Source organism: Cryptomeria japonica, chromosome 3 (genome assembly GCF_030272615.1).
Source record: "Cryptomeria japonica chromosome 3, Sugi_1.0, whole genome shotgun sequence".
Taxonomy (NCBI): domain Eukaryota; kingdom Viridiplantae; phylum Streptophyta; class Pinopsida; order Cupressales; family Cupressaceae; genus Cryptomeria; species Cryptomeria japonica.
The window spans coordinates 86,430,322-86,448,654 of NC_081407.1; the positions used below are offsets into that span (position 1 = coordinate 86,430,322).

The 18,333-nt window shown below is 34.6% G+C and overlaps 1 protein-coding gene across 1 annotated transcript; it reads right to left on the reverse strand.

Moving 5' to 3' along the window:
• Positions 1-8,490: 8,490 nt before the first annotated feature.
• LOC131070985 (calmodulin-like protein 2) lies at positions 8,491-8,979 on the reverse strand. Its single transcript, XM_058006693.2, has one exon. The coding sequence runs from the start codon at positions 8,977-8,979 to the stop codon at positions 8,491-8,493; it is 489 nt and encodes a 162-aa protein (XP_057862676.1).
• Between the last annotated feature and the right edge of the window lie 9,354 nt (positions 8,980-18,333).

Here is an 18,333-nt window from a genome sequence, read left to right on the forward strand (position 1 = left end):
TGACATGTGGAGCGGATCTACTCACCATAAATTTATTATGTCAATGGAGAAAAAAACATAGGAGAAACCCTACTCGCACCTAAAAGAGCTCTAGCATCCTTCTATCTCCAAAACACTAGAAAATGTAACAAATCCCCCTCAACCCCAATTCTAGCACTCCTCATTTCAAGTGTTAAAATAAATCACAATAGTTAAGTAAGGAGTAATATTCTTATCCTAAAATACGGAGTAGTTCTACCCACCATAAGTTTCATCATGTCAATAGGGAAAAATGCATAGGAGAAACTCTACTCACACCTATAAGAGGTCTAGCACCCCTCTATCTCCAAAACGCAAGAAAATGTAACAAATTCCTCGTCAACCCCAATTCTAGCACTCCTTAAAATGAATAAAAATGTTATGAAAGAAATAATTCTATAACTCTTAGAGGTAAACCTAAAACTTAGCCTACACCCATGACCCTCTTCATCTTAATGCTCTGATTTAGGTATTTTTGCACGAAAAGAATAAAGAATCATCTAATAAAAAGGAGAATAAGTAATTAGAATCTTAAATAAATAAAGGAAGGCCTATCAATCATCCCCAACTTCAAGAAGCTAACAATAGATGTAAGATTTTTGAATGCCTTCTACTTGATGAGGTTCTAGATGTTATTGATGAATGAGGCAAAGAAAAATCATTTTATTTGACCTTCGAGGAGTTCCTTTTGAGCGAGACTTCTATAAATGGACAAAAACAAAATTGGGAAAATAGGGGGTTGGATGATAGAATCTATCAAAGGTATTGGAAAGAGTTATATTTCATGCACATTTGGTTAAGTTGATCATTTTTAAGAAGTCTTACATTATGATTCCTATACTATATGTGATTAAATGTGTTATTTATAGACATGAAATTTTGACTTAATCATAATGAGTCTCTACTTTCAATGTTTAATATCATTATAAAAAAGTACACTATACACTCTTGAAAAAAAATGATCTTTTCTCTTATTGTAATTTCTATTCTGCTTATCATAAATATATATTTAACTGATTAATATAGTTAAAATAAAATAAATAAATATATAAAAATAATTTAAACCTAATACAAAAATATACTCTTATCAAGATATAATTACACCAAAGTTGTGTCATCGACATGGACTCGAAACTAATTCGGATTAGCGTGATTATATACCGTTGCACTTCATGAAAATAATATGAAGGTTAACAGATGTACACGAGTAACCTTATTTGTTGAGGCTAAAAACGACAAAACGTCCCTATCAATATCGCGCGTAAGTCAGGTCTAAGCTGACCGGATTTCCACAATTTTTCCAAGCATGTGCCCCAACTAATTATTGATTGATATTTGAATAACAAAATAGAGCTTATGAATCTCAGGGGCTCTATCAAAATCTCTAATACCAATCGATGGCTCAAAAAAATTCTTCTCAAAACATGGGAGCTCTGATATTTTAGGGATGCAATTCTTAGCTTCTTTGGTTCTGAGTTTTGAAATGCAAATGAATTTCTATATTTACCCATTGAAAGAAAAGTTATATCTTATCCATAGAATTGCCTTTTTGAACATCAATAGAAAACTCATACAACCAGATCAGTTCAAAGGCGAACTCTGATACTCTGAAACTCTGAAAAGTCTATGAGGCCATCCAAGTTTTCATCATATCTGCGTATCATTCTCTGGCAATCGTCCAAAATATACACTCCTCGCTCTATCAATCCCACGATGGCTCAAAAACATTCTCCTCAAAAGAATGGGGATCTGATATTTTAGGGATCTAATTCTTACCTACTATAGTTCTGAGTTTTAAAACGCATGAATTTTTTATATTTACCCATTGAAAAAAAAGTTATATCTTATATGTACAAGAGTTCAAAACTATTTTTGTTTGTTATTTGAAGATGTAGACACCCAATTAACAGACAGTGTGCTGATTGATTCTTTAAGCTTTTATCCATAGAATTGCCTTTTTAAACATCAATAGATAACTCATACAAAAAGATCAGTTCAAAGGTGAACATCATTAGGCTTGATGGTCATCATATTCTTAAACTCAGAGAAGTCTATGAGACCGTCCAAGTTCTCATCATATCTGCGTATCATTCTCTGGCAATCCTCCAAACAATTCTCTGCTCGCTCTATCAATCCCAAATTACTCAGCACTCGTTGAAGCTCGGAAGAAGAAATATACCCATCTTCATTCAAATCGTAAACTTTGAATGCCTCCATTAAACATAAATCCTGACATTCTTCATTACTATCAGTGCTGCTCTCATGAAGAACATATTGGTAAAGCCCAACAAATTCATCAAATGTTAAACTACCATGTTGGGTGTGAGAAACACCCATTACCAGACATTTTAATTCATCCTCTGTTAGCTGTATTCCAAGCTTGTTGAGGAAGCAACTGATTTCGTGCAGAGTGAGGGTACCATCACCATTTTCGTCCAAGGTATCAAACATTCTGCGAATTTCATGGGGAACAGATGAAAGTGCCATGCTTTGCTATATAATTTTTATTGGTGATCTTCGTGTATAGGCTGGGTGGAATTCAACATATATCTATATATACAAAATTCAACATTCAATTTAAATTTACTAGTCAATGGTTATTTTAAAACTCATTTACTTCTAGATTTAGAAGTCAAATAGTCAATGATTATTTTACGACTCAATCAGTCGACAATCATTGAACATTCACCGTATCATCTTTCCAGGTAAGTGCAAACAATAGAAAGTCTTTTTAACCTATTGTGTGGGTTAAGTGTGGAAGAAGAAATGGAGGCTTCTGGATTAAAGTGTGCGTACAACTCTCCCCGAAAAAGCAGGAACCGTAGCATTTCCGTGGTGTTTGGGGGAATTTCGCGGTGATTGTGGAAAAACAAAAAGCGGCGGCGTGACCGAGGAGTATTTATTTTATTATGCGAATTACCACGTTGATCATTAAATCTTAGAAAGTGAGTCTACCTAGTGGTGGACAGGGGCGGAGCCGTTTACCCAGGCAGCAAAATGGGTCTTCACAAGACTCTTATTTGAATTTAATAATTAAATTAAAAATATCACTCAACTGTATGCTGATTTTTTATTTAATTATTAAATTCAAACAAGGATATTGTCAAGATCTATTATTGAATTGTTTTATGATTGTTGAATTATGTCAAGTCAGACATCTCACCACTAGACTTGTGTCTAACAATCTCAATTGAGTCCGGGATTGGGATCTTGGTGAAGAGGGAGACATCATCAAAACTCACTAAGAGGTCAGTGCTCTCCAACTTCTTGTCCTAGATAAATTCGACAAATTGGTAGGAATCTTGGATGAACGAATCTATTTTTCCTACAAGTGGGCCAATTAATTTAGCAAGGAAAGAAGCAAATTTATAGGTAGGGGAGCCTATCGTGTCCACAATAGGTTTGAGGGGAACACCAACCTTGTGAATTTTGGGGACTCCACAAATACAAGGAGTCACTTCTTTAGAATGAATAAGACGTTTCTTGGTGTCAACGTCGAAAGAGGAGGAAACTGAATTTTTAACTTTATTTAAAATTTTGGAGCAAGGGTTATGATCCAAGATTCTATAGCTATTGGAATCTGAAAGAAGGCCCAACATTTTGGAAATGTACCCCCTTCTCTCCCCTCTCCTCTCATCTTCCCATGTGCCTCCTTGTTCTTCCGGTCTTTTGGCTTTTCTAGCTTCGTCTTTTCACTCGATTCGCTCTGCTTCATGCGTTGGACTTTTTGTATCTCCTTGCCCATTCTTGGGTTCTTTCTCCTTTTTGAGCTTCTTTGTTTTTATCTTCTAATCCCCTTTTTATTTTTCTGTTATTTCTTTTATTATCATTTTCATTGTATTCACATTCTTCTTCATTATAATAATAATAGTTGTAATAATAATAATAATAATAATAATAATAATAATAATTATTATTATTATTATTATTATTATTATTATAACAACATCGACAACAATAATAATATTATTTAATGATATCATTAAATAATATTATTTAATTTTATTGTTGTTAATGTTATTATTGTTGAGAATGTGAAGCCCAACGGTCACATGACCATTCACGTTCTCCCAACTATTCATTTCATATCTGAATATGATTATATAATGGTTGTGTGCAACCCATGTAAGATAGAGTTGATTAATAGAAGTTATTCCCTGCTTTGAGTGTGGATGTAGGCAAATTTGCCGAGCCACGATAAATCGTGTGTTGTCTCTTGTTATTGCTTTTCTATTTCTATTATCGTTTTCTCTGCGCGTTCTAATCTTTACAATTAGTATCAGAGCCATGGTTGGCTTGAGCAGAAAGTAATGTTATGCAAATGGAAGCTGAAATGAAACACCATGTACATTGGTGGTATGGCTAGAAAGATGAGGAGGATTTGGGTGAAGAAGAGGACATTGAGGGGAGTGAAGATGAACCTGAAGAAGATGAGACATGCGATGTCAAAAAATATCAAGAAGAGAAAATTTTGCGGCTAAAGGAGGAGAATTTCTTACTGATGGATCTGTTGTATTTTATGGAGGATACCTTGGCAAGAATTTTGGAGGTTGAGACTTTGAGACATTTAAGAGAAAAAGAACTGATAGAATCTTAAATGGAGCAAAAGTAAATAGAGACAACCTTGATGATATACCGGTTGATAGGCATCTTGAGTAGGGGAATCTCATAATAGCCCTAGAAGATCATCATAGCAATACACAAGCCAAGCTATTTTCTCTTCAAGAAGATTTGAATGTCAAAGTAGAGGTTGCGGTTGAAGAAGGAGAAGACCCTTGTGCAGACAATTTCATAGAAGAATATGAACCTATGGATTTGGATGACGAAGTGCAAGTTGGAAGAAGTTTTAATCAAATTATGATTGATGCAGAGGGAGCTACTTTTGTAAACAACAGGATTCATGATCATGATACAGACGATGATGCTGATTGCAGGCCAAAACAAAGACAACGTGTTGAGCCTCCTGATGTGGCGGGAGAGTTGTCCCAGACCAAGTCTGGTTCGGGCCTTGTTTTGGATTGTCCACAGGTTTTGGCAGAGATGGAAGTTGACCCTAGCAGAGAGGGCTTCACAAAGGAGTTGGAGTATGAAGAAAACCGTGGCTGCGACATGGTGGTGATGGAGCCCTGGGAGGACGAGAATGGCCTGGGAGAAGAAGCGACAGAGAAAGAGGTGGAGATCACGCGAAAAATGATGGCAGGTTTCACCAAGGAGCAACTTCTTGACATTCTCGTAGAAGCCTCTACAAAGAACAGTGACGTTGCAGAGCACTTTCAGTATGAAATGGAAATTGAGCTCCAAGCAATTCTTGAAGACATGGGTGATGATAAGGATTCCCTGTAAATTTTGAAAATCTACTTCTTGAAGAAAGTGAACGGCGAGAGACAGTGGTGGTATTTGACCGTTTAATGGATTCTTCATAGCGGAGTACGGATTTGGATGCAGCTGGAGGTCTGGAATTTTCTGGGTATCTTCCTCGAGATGATCTTTGCCTTGAAAAGAGATCTCGCCCTCTGTTAAGGGAGACAGATCCACTCGGACCTGCTTATGACAGATATGCACAAAATAGGCTTCTTTCGTATGGATTAAGCAGTCTGTGTGCAGGCAAGTTTTTAAACCCTGCTGATGAATGCAACAATTTTTCCTTCAATTCTAAGGATGGAGATCGTGGTCTTGGTCAATATGATTTTTCTGAGAGAAAATTCGAAGCAGGGGAAGAGGTAGTAACTGTGAAAGTTGCAGAAGGCACAGTTTCTGTAAGAATCGATATGACAAAGAAAGAGCGGAGACAAGATGACAACGTCGTGGAGGTCGTCCTGAGCGATGTGAGGCCCTTCCAGATTAGTGATGAGGACGTTGATGATAAAGACTCCGAGTGTGTGCCATCCGATGCTCATGTCGGGGAAGTCTCCGCTCAAGACATTTTTGACAAGCTGGTTGTGCAGGTCGAGCCTACAAGCCGCCAAGGTTGCACAAGCTGCAGGGGCAGAACCGTTTCAAGGCGAGGACATATTATCCTAAGAAAATTAAACAATTTTTCTCCCTTTGCGCTCCACAATACCACTTCATTTTTAATACAGACAAGTGCAATGGAGGTATTGCGGAGCTAGTTTCATCCTGCCCCATTACGCCTGAAATATTGCCAACACCAATTATTTATCCGACTCGCAAGGGTTTGGCTGATATGATGGGAGAGGGAGCTGAAGGACAATAGCTGACGAATTTTAAACCTTGGTGGACTAGTGTCTGTTTATAGCCAGCGTTCGTATCCTCAGGGGCATTGCCTGTTGATGAAAACAATTTTGAATTTTAAATGTGAGGGGAATCTAAGAGGGGACATCAATGTGTGCATTGTTGGAGATCCCAATTATGTCAGATTACAGTTCTTCATGTATGCATCGAGTATTGTGCCTAAGGTTGTGTACACCTCTGAAAAAAATGCATTTGTTGTTGGGTTAACAACTTTACTTATGAAAAAGCTAGAGGCTAGAGAATTTCGCAATGATGTTGGAGCTCTGATGATGGATGACAGTGGAATTTACTACATTGATAAATTAGATCGGGATGTTTCATTATTATTAAGTGAACACTACTGGGAGAAACAAAAGCAGTTACAGGAGGAATGGCAGGGCTGGGTCAATAAATGGCAACGTCTACATGAAGAGAGATTCTTTCGGCAGGCATTCCATGATGGAGAGGCCAGTGATGAAGAAAATGATTATAAGGCTGAAGAAGTAGTTTTATTATGGGGGAGCACACAAGCAGGAGACTATGATGAAGGAGTATATTTTGCACCTGCAGATAGTGATGTTTTTAATTATAGATTTATGGGCGACTTTGTGCCCATAAAAGTTGCAAGAGAAGATGCTCAATGGATAAGTTTTCTTTAGTCTGATGTTCTTTGGAGAAGATTAATTCAAAGTGTATGCGAGCAGAACATTGCGAAGCTAAAATCTAGCAGCCTAGTTGTAATGTGAATTTTGAAATGGAAGCAGGGATGTTTTGCATGGCTGTATCAGTTCCACTTCACGGGGGAGATTGTTGGGAATGTGAAGCCCAACGGTCACATAACCATTCACGTTCTCCCAACTGTTCATTTCATATCTGTGTACATGATTATATAATGGCTATGTGCATCCCATGTAAGATAGAGTTGATTAATAGAAGTTATTCCCTGCTTTGAGTGTGGATGTAGGCAAATTTTCCGAACCATGATAAATCGTGTGTTGTCTCTTATTATTGTTTTCTATAATAATAATAACAATATTATTATTTTGATTTTATTATTATTAATTTCCTTAATTTTGTTAGTATTATTATTATTTTTCTCTTCTCTCTTGTTTATTGTTTTCTCTTTTCTTTTTCTTTCTTCTTGGAAGTTCTTTCATTTGGCTTTCTCTCTTTGTTTCATTTTATTTTCTTTTATCTCTCTCTTTTTTTTCAACTTTATTTTCCTGCCTGCCTCTCTTCTCATTTTTAACCTTGGCTTGGTCTGCAACTTATCATTCCATGTTCTTAGCTCTCTAGAATCCTGATAATAGATCACGGAATGTGATCCAAAACATTGATACCAAAAAAATGCTACACAACCTAATCCAAAAAATTTAAGATTATCTTATAAAAGATCAAAGTCAAGTCATTCAGTTAAAAACAAAATACAACTACTTTATTATTCATTCTTAAGAGGCAATACCGAGTAGGTTTTAATTATGGTACACAAGTCCAGTCCAACATAACGTACAATTTCTACCTTTTTCCCGATCAAATTCTGCAAAGAAAAGAATTGCAGGATGGAAAAGAGATCCAATTTCTACCATTGATTGCTATTTGAATACCTGCTCATAAATTTCAGGGCCTCTATGAAACAACTCATGTCAATTATTGGCTCTGATATTTTACTGTACGAATTTTTTATATTTTGCCCTTAAAATATAGGTGAAATTTATATATCATCTGTTTTATCAGGATTCAATTATGATGGTTTTATTAGGATTTATCAATCTGTTTAGAAATGAAAGCTGTAAATATGATAACAAATAATGTACCGGCTTTATAAAGCTTATTCAGGTAATATGTTCTTGTATATGTAAAGTTTTAATTAACACAAGGTATTATGGTATTATGATTTAGTTGGAAAAAAGAAAAGAACTTGAAGTTAAGAGAAGAAAATTTGAAAACAAGAAGAATGAAAACTATATTATTAACTGATTATAATCTACATGAATTTACAAAGTATATAAAATCTCTGTTAAAGAAAATATATACATCTTATTGGCTTGGACCCATTACCAGTTAAAACCAGAAAAAAAGATTTAAAACCGAATCTTGAAATCCTCCTTGATTAACAAAGCTTCTAAATAAAAAATTAGGTAAAACAGAAAGTTTTCTTTAACAGTACAGCAATACATACTCAAATTCTGAAAATCCTTGAATAACCCCAAACTACCAAACCAGGTCAATGGTGAACACCTTTCAGGATTTGGTGGTCATCATGTTCTTAACCTCAGAGAAATCTATAAGGCCGTCCGAATTCTCATCAAATCTACATATCATTCTCTCACAATCCTCCAAATAATGCCTACCCTGCTCTATCAATCCCAAATTACTCAGCACTTGTTGAAGCTCAGAAGAAGAAATATACCCATCTTCATCCAGATCGTAAACTTTGAATGCCTCCATTAAACATAAATCTTGAGACTCTTCATTACTACCAGTAATCGTTCTTGCACTGCTCTCATCCAGAACAGATTGGTAAAGCTCAACAAATTCATCAAATGTTAAGCTACTATCTTCGCTGTGAGAAACAGCCATCACCGTACACTTTAATTCTTCCTCTGTTAGATGTATTCCAAGCTTATTGAGGAAGCAAGTGATTTCATGCAAACTGAGCCTCCCGTCGCCATTATCGTCCAAGGTATCGAACATTCTACGAATTTCATGGGGAACAGATGAAAGTGCCATGCTTTGCTTTTGTGCATAAACTTAATTCAATAATAGGTGATCTTTATTGTCTGGGGATTCAACATATATAAGAGGGGCTACAAGATTTCTAGGTGCGTGGAAAGAGGATCTGAAAAATCGAAGTCCAATCTGTGGATTTTAATCTGGAAGAACTAGAAGCTTCTGGATGTAAGAGCGTCTGAAGGATTCCTGGCATAGAACCATTCATACCATTTCCGTGGTATTTTGTTTTGTAGAGGGGCAGGGGCAGGGGCAGAGGAAAAAGAATAGCGGACAAGTTAGTAAAGGAAAGCGGCGGCGTGAGTCAGGTTCACGCGACTCTTAAGTCAGGTTCACGTTACTCTTAAAGTCAGGCTCACATGATTCTTACTTTCTCAATAGTAATTTACATTAAATTTAAGTGGAAGGTTTAAATTTGATGGTTTTATCTTATCTTTAGAGATATTAGTTCCTCCAAGAAATTATAGCAAAGGCTTAAACATTAAACCGCTATTAATCTTTGCCCTCTCAACCAATCAATTTGTCAGAAAGTTTTGCAATATTTTATTTCCAACTATTTGCTATCAAGGAGTGGCCCATTTTTAGTGAAAATTTTGATGCACCCTATTTTGCCATCTCTGATTTGCATTGCAAACGGTTGAGAGAGGGTTCATAATTTTTCATAAGAGAGAATGCACAATTAACGAAGGAAGGGCAACGAACAAAGGTCTTGGGATATTCGTTTCTGGCAATATGACTTGGAAGATGTGTGGCTTGCATGCAAAAACACAACACATTCCTTATCTCTGTTTACTAAAAGTTCAGAAACCCTAGGCCAGGATTTAATAGCCAAAACAATAAAAAATTACTTCCACCTCAAATTAAGGGTGGGGAAAATGTGTTAATTGCAGGCGGTGACTGCAATTCAAGATTTTTGACTATAACTGTTGTATCATGAATAATCTAACTATTTCTTTTTTGTTGTAGGTTATGGCTTTCCGCTGTAGTCTAACTTGGAGAGCTGGCTTCCAGAAGAAATATTTGAGTAGGTCTTTAGTCGACATGCAGCATAGGAGATTCGAACTCAAGCTGACCAATGTACATTCTCTTAACATCAAAACCTTAGTGGTTGTTGCTAAAAAATGAGATGCAACTATTGAGGTACATTATTTATCAGAAATTTTAAATGAGATGATGTCGTTGTTTTAATCCAAAGCCTTGTGGATCCATGAAATAATATAAGTGACCCGTGGAATCACCAAGAAACACTTGAATTAACTTTGAATAAATATATCACGTGAGAATACAGAAGCACACATTTATGTGAAATATATTTATTAACTGTATGTGGAAACATTATATTTCTATGCAATGATTTACTCATATGAGGGTTAAATCTCTTGTTGGTATGGACATAGGAGCATTGACTATAAATGAGCAAATATAGGCACCTGGCCCAGAAGTTCAGGATAAGATAGCTTTTATGATTAATAATATTTCAACAACCAACTTGAAAACCAAATTGAGGGAGTTTTTGGAGATTTTGAATGATCACTACTATCCATGGTTTGCTCAGTATATGGTGATGAAAAGGTGAGTGTGGTATTTTTGTATCAACTATTTTTACTGAAAGTACCTGGTCATTTATATTTTTTAATTAACCTACAATCTTTTGCTAACACATCAACAATTATTTTGTAGGGCTAGTATTGAACCCCATTTTTATGACTTGTGTTTGAAGTTTTTGGACAAGATCAATTCGAAATTACTGCACAAAAAAATCATCAAAGCTACTTATGAAAAATTGCAAGGTTAGTTTTATCTTTTATGGGCTTCTGGTTCTTTGGCACAGAATATGGACCTCTGTATCTCATAATGTTTTTGTGTCAAAAAACTAGGATTTTATATCATTGGTGGGTTCTTTTAAAGTTGGAGCTTATTAAATCTAGTTTAGAAGAACGATCTTTACTCAAAAATCTTGGAAGTTGCCTTGGGAAACTTACTATTGGTAGAAACTAGGCATTGCGGGCTCGGGAAATTGATCCTAAACTTTTGATCATTGAGGTTATTCTTATTTTCATTTTCCTTCTATTTATGACTACCTTGTGATAATTAAATTCTTTACTTGTAGAGTTGCTTGTTCTCTTCAAAAGAAGGCTAGAATGGATAATAAGACATGTTGTAAATTGATTCTTTCACATTTTGTATTGAAACATCCTATCAAGATGGTTTGTTCTAGGGCAATGCCTGTAAGTGCCACCTCTAGTGAGGTTTGTTACAAAAAAAAATCATCTAGACACAATTTCAAGTTGTTTTTAGCCAGAATAGTTTATTTCAATGTAGTTACTTATTGCTTTGGATTTCAAATATATAGGAAAAAACTAGAATTCTTGATTTTGTCTATAACCTAGGATTGTACAGAATTTATTTGAGAATAATATATCTTTTAACAATGTGTGTATTGAATCAAATGGTGAGAGGAAAAATTAGAATTCTTTATTTTTTCCATTGCCTAGCCTTCTACTAAATTATATATAATCTTATCTTATAATAATGTATTTGCTTTGACCTTCAAATCAAATGGAAGAGATATGCCCCAACGTCTTGAAAATTGCCCGGAACCCATCATGGACTCTACAATTTGTTTACTATAATGGCTCACTCAGAGGCAAACACCCCATATATCATGTGGTTACTACATACGGTGTACAAAAGTTGTAGAAATGCCCAAAGCCTATATTTAAAAATCTTCAAATGCATGCCCAAAATGAATGTTCTTTTAAGTCTGGGTATTTTGCATTCTAGTATGGCTCACTGCATTTTGGGGCTAATTTGTATGTTATTCAAATTAGATGTGGAGTATCTCCTATTGGTTATGTATTGTATGCACTTAACGACACATTGTAACATGGGATTGTGTTAACAGAGCCTTATTTCATGTATCATATGTATTTTAGGTACAATTGCTTGTGTATTCTTTGTCATCTACCAAGTGTCTTTGAAGTTGTTGTATGGTCCCTTGGAGTACTTGGCTTTGTCAGGCTATATTGTTGTGCACCAGAACCTATGGTTCAAGAACAAAGTGATACATAAGTTTGCTTTATGGTGTTGTGATCAACCCTTGCTAGCTTGCAATATGTGATGCCCTGACTAAGGATTTCTTAGTAGTTCACCTTACATCTATTAGGTTGGTGATGTTTAAGGACATACTTAGTTACATACTCAATCTATTTGTTGTGGAACAAGATCCAATATTTTGCATCTTTGTTATTTATTTCCTAATTAAATTTTCAGATTGTAAGCATTTGTGTTTGAAATAGATTTTTGGCCATATCCTAAACCTAAATCTATGTTGTGGAGAGAATGTAGTATGTCTTCAATCTTTATTTTTATAAAGGATATCTACCTTAAGAATCTATGTTCTTATTTTTTCTCATTAAAAGTATTAGTTTTTTTTGAAAGAGATGTTTTCCCACATCTTATATCTTGAAACTGCTATGTGGAGAGCAATATCAAGATGAAGTTTTCATCATCAATCTTTGGTGCTTTGTAATATGAGCTCTTTACAAAATGATTGTTGACTTATGTTGGATTATAATCTGAAATATGGATTTTAAATTTTAAGCATCATTTTAAATTTTTATTTTGATCAATTATTTCTTACTTCTTGTTGTTAAGAGCATAGTGCAATGTTTGTGAGAGGCATTGTTGTTGTTTGATGATATTCTTGTATCCCATTTTGGCATAAGCTCAAAGTACACTAGAAAAGTCAATCTGACTAGCTTACTCAATTTTTACAACCAGCTTTAGCAAATCCTACTACAAACACAGTCCTTGCATTCTCTGGCAGGAACTTCACTGCACTGCAGCTTTTGTTCATTTAGAGTTGTTTAATTTAAATTAATTTTTAATTTTAATTATAATTGATTTATAATCATAATTGAATTGTAATCAGTTTTAATTTTTTGCTTGAACATTAATCCTAATTCAAATGTAATTCTAATTGAACCTTAAGTTTAACGTAAACTTAATTGAATCTCATCTTCAATCCTAATTTAAATTGAACGATAACCTCAATATTAACTCTAAACCCTAACTCAAACTCTTATTGAACCCTAACTCCAACTTTAATCCTAATCAAAACCCAAACTAACTAAATCCTAACACTAACCCTAACCATAATTGGATCCCTATTCCTAAACCTAATTGAACCATATCTCTAACCCTAAGCCAAATGTAAGCCTAATTGAAGCCTTATCTCATCCCTAACACTAATTGGATCATAAATTAAATCCTAACCCAAACTCTAACCTTAACCTTTATCCTAATTAATGCCTAATACTAATTATCACTCTATACGAACCCTAACCCTAACCCTCCCTAAATTATCCATACTCCTAACCCTAATTAAACCTTAAGCCTAAAACTAACCCTAATTTAATGCTAAAACTAATCATAATCATAATTAAAACCTAACTCTTATTCAACTCTAATACTAACCCTAACTAAACCTTAATTGTAACCTAACCATAACCATAATGAAACCCTAATTGCAATACTAACCCTAATTGAATCTTATACCCCAACCCTAACCATAATTCTAACCATTACCTTAAGGCTAACCGGACTAACTCCAATCCTAACCTAAACTCTAACAAAACCTAGTCCTAATCCTAACCTTAATTAAACACTAATTGAACCCCATCCCTGATCCTAATCTGTAACTTAATTATTATTAATTTATTGTGAATTATGTACAATCTATTCATTAAGTTAAATTATCATTATAGTTAGTTATAATATAATAAGTTAACCCTTATCTTAACTATAATAATTGAGTTAATTTATTGTAATTGTTATGAAATCATTTTAATTTTAATAAGTTAAAGCTAATTAATATGTCAATTAAGTTTATAATTAACTATTTTTTATTATATTAAGTTAAATAACAATTTATTATAATTAATTTTATGAGAACAAACAACTTCCCACATATGATTATAAATGCTTCTCAGTGTAATAATTAAATTTATGATAAATAATTTTATTATCCACACATTCCATTGCAATTCCACTATATGCATGATTTGTGTGTTTATAATTTAAATGAACTTGATTTGAAAGGAAGATCATAAGTAAGCCTATACATAAAATTTCAACTTGCAAAATAGGGGCAAGCTTCATTTTTTTACAATTCAAGAAACTAACGTAAAGAGGTTATTTAATTATTTTTAGAAAAAACTCTAAGTCCCATTTTTTAATGAACTTGCAAACCATTTTGATAATTAGACATTCTATGATTCGAAAGATTCTCTCTTTTTTTTCTAAAATTATTTTAATACATAACTCTTTTACATAATATTTTATTTTACAAGTTAAAATTCTTATATATATATATATATATATATATATATATATATATATATATATATATATATATATATATATATATATATATATATATATATATATATATATATATATATATATATATATATATATATATTTCCTTTCCTAAGTTACCATTACAATTTAAAAAAATGACAAATATTTTTAGAGGTACCATCTTTGATCTTAACTCACTTTTAATAGGTGGTTCATTTTCTTACTAGTGAGTAGATCTCAACAAAGATGTATTGAACTAATCTCAGCAACATGAACTCCCCACTCATCAATTCCATTACTTACTTGAATATTAATTTCATAAATTCTATATTAGATGGCATAGTAAGCTAAGTGTGTTTGATTATGTGTAAAACTAACAAGTTAAGTAGTCTTGATAACGAGAAAAATTGTATTGGTTAATATTGCTAAAATGGGAGTACTCAGTTAGGAGTACTACCGAGTAGGCACTCTCCCTTCTTGTAGAGCTTCAGTGCTAAATTCATTGAATACCTAAAGAGAGTAACTTAGAACATTCAATATAATAAGATTAAATCTTGTGATGACTATTCATGATGATGGCTTGATAAAATTTAACCATAAACTATGTAATTGAATTAGAAAAACCACATGTTTGCAGAAAAATAACCTGTATAAAACATTACCAAAATTTGATGATATTCAATTAGAGTTGCAGAAAATCCAATATATGTGCTAGATGTCAAATAAAACAAAAAGGGTTAGGGTGTAATTGTGCTATCTACATAGATTTGGTATAAATTTGGTGAACGTGAAATAATTTGTAATAGAGTTTGCATAGGATTCAAGTGGGATTCGACAAATAGCTTAAATAAGCTAGAAAATAATAACAATCTCAAACCAAATAATAATAAATACAAACTGTAGACACCTAAAATTGTCATGTCTAATTAAATAAATATTTTATTTATTTAATTATCTAAGCTTAATTCTTCTATTAATTAAATAAATCTTTATTTATTTAATTAATTCATTTATCCTCTTCTAGCCTTATTTCTCATTTAAATAAATACATTTATTTATTTAAATTATCATTTTCCTAAATTAAATAAATATTTTATTTATTTAATTGATCCCACTTCTTCTATTAATTAAATAAATCTTTATTTATTTAATTAATTCATTAGCCTTTTCTACCCATGACACATGTCATTCATCTCTTAAATCATACACTACCTACCCCTTTCATTATTTTATTATTTCTTTTACCTACCCTCTAATCATAGCCGACCTCCTTTTACACCTCTCAATCTTATCCCTCCATTTCATATAGTGTCTTCTATATAAGGAGATGCTTCCTTCATTATCAAACCCTAATCATTCATGCTAATCATCTTTTATGCAATTGACTACACTACGATCCTACTTGCAACCACATTCCGTTCTTTGTTGAGCTCTTGTGCATATAAAATCTGAGAGCAAATATATCAAGCAAGATCAATGGAGATAGGAAGAATGGAGATCAAAACCCTATTGGACATGTGATGGTATAATCTTTGTGATTTCATTTGATTTGCATTGTCTTAGGTAATCTTCATATGTTATGGTGGATCTTTGTTGTTGTTAGGCTAGGGTTTGGTGGTTGAATTCATTTAGCCTTTCAATATTGTTATTATTGTTATCCATTTTCACCATATACATTTTGGCACGCCCGGTGGGATGCTTGTCCCTTTGCATTTAACCCCCTTGTTGCAGGTCTTGTGTTTTTGAAGTTGCAGATCGGACATTTTCGGCAGCATTTTTGGTATTTTCGCGTCTGCGCACTTTCGGATCGCGTTTTTTATTTTTTGGCGCATCTGAGACAGCTGGATCCACGTCTGTGTTTTGGTCATATTTCATTTTGCAGGTTCCAGGGAGGGGCGTCTGTGTTATTGAAACGCGTCTATGTCATTTTCACCCGCGTCTGCGTACAGAAAGCGCGTCTGTGGTTTTTAATCGCGTCTGTGTCTCACAGAACCGCATTTCTGTTGCGGAGTCGCGTCTGCGTAGGCGGTAATTGCATCTGTGTATTGCCTGTTTCAAAATTTTGGAAATTTTATTGATTCGGTTTTCGGATTTTGCATTTAGGGTTTCAGATCTGGTTTATTTTTGGACTAACATTTTCAGATCTAGCTAACACAATTGGTGCAGCTTACCTTGGAAGCTAAATCATTTGGTTGAAGGCCCCTATTTTCACAAAGTCTTTTGGGTTTTAAAATTTACCTAACTTGTGTGTTTGCAGGAAGGGGTGATTATTTCAAACAACCCAAACTACTAACAACTCTTTGTTGCAGGTCCTTGGCAAGAGTTTTTGATTTTTATTGTGTGCCTTGTTTTCATTGACCAGCAAACACTTCCATTGGTGCACTAAAATTGAATCATTGTCTTTTGTGTCTTGAGCAATAGGCTCTTTTTGTTTAATCTTTAGAGGGCCTGTCTTCCCGTGTGGTCATTAGGACTACTAGTGAGAAGAGAACGACCCAAGTGGTAGCAAGGAAAACCCACCTCTTCCGAACCACTATAATCAAATGTATTCATGGTGAAAACTATGAATAACGTGTGCTGATTAGTTCATACCGACACTATGTCTCCCCATAAACCCGTTTGATCAAATTTATTTGATCATTTGTAGGGCGTAACCCCTACCGGCTGGGAGCCTTCTGTATTTACAGAGCTGAAAGTGCCGCATGTATGGCCACACGAGCGGATGCCCTTACTAACACCTTTTTGTTTTAGAAGCCCAAATCCTTCTAGTTGTTGGGGCAGGAGGTCGGACCTCTGGTAGCGGCCCACACACATACAGTTCTTAGTAGAGATACAAAGTTCGCCATGGGGAGTTTTCATGGGGACTGATGCTTGGCTAACCCGAGAAGTGAGTGCCGAGGGTGGAGCCAGTGAGGTCAAGCATCTAAGTATCCGCTCTGAATAGCGTAGCTTCGAGGGTAAAACCCCATGTGGGATCAACAACTATTGTCTTGGCCAGCCATAAGAATTGTGCTTGACTTATTTTAAACATTCAAACATTCAAAAACTAAACAGCAAAACATTGTGTCTTTTGTGTCTTCAAGTGTATGCAAAACATTTTTACATCAAACAACACACTTTTTTGGAGTCATTTTGGAGTCTAGACACTTGCAAACATTGGGTCCTCATCAACATTGTGTCCTCTTGTCACGAAGAATAGTCAAACATTCAGATTTGGTCACAACAAAAATGACTTCACAGATTGAAAAAAAAAAATTGCACAAAGTTTACAGAAACGCGTCTGTGTCTGTCTTAATCACATCTGTGTCGTATAAGCGCGTCTGTGAAGGGCAGAATCGCGTCTGTGAAGGGCAGAATCGCGTCTGTGTGTCTAACAGCATCTGTGTTAAACAGAGCCGCATTTGTGTCAGGGAACAGCGTCTGTGAAGTATATAGGCGCATCTGTGTCCAGAATTGAAAAAAAAATTTACAGTCCAGCAAGCAAACACAGTCAGTTTCGGAATTCTTGACCTTCCTAGGTTGTTTCTCCAGGTTTCATTTAGCATTCAACCTATCTTTGGGTCTCACACAGTCCATCATTGCTTCACATCTCATTTTACATTCACAATTGTCTAAACTTGAGTCAAAAGGTCACTTGCTTGTCCTCATCATACTTTGTCAACACACTACATACAACAACACTTTGCTAAGTGGTCCCTCATCAAGGTTTCTTACCTTTGGGTCTCATTTGGTCTTACTTAGAGTCAAGGTCAGCTTACCTCATCAAGAGAAACTATCCTCTCTTTGGAAGTCACACCTACTCTACCACATACATACTTGGTCTTACACTTTGGACATTTGCAAGTACACCTCAGATTTATTTACATTCCATCCAACTCTTGGTCTTCCATACTTTTTCCATTTTCATCTAGTCTTACACATCTTGGTCAATACCTAGTTCATGGTTGAAACCCGTCTTCAAAAATCTAGGAGAGAAGCTAAAGAGGCTCA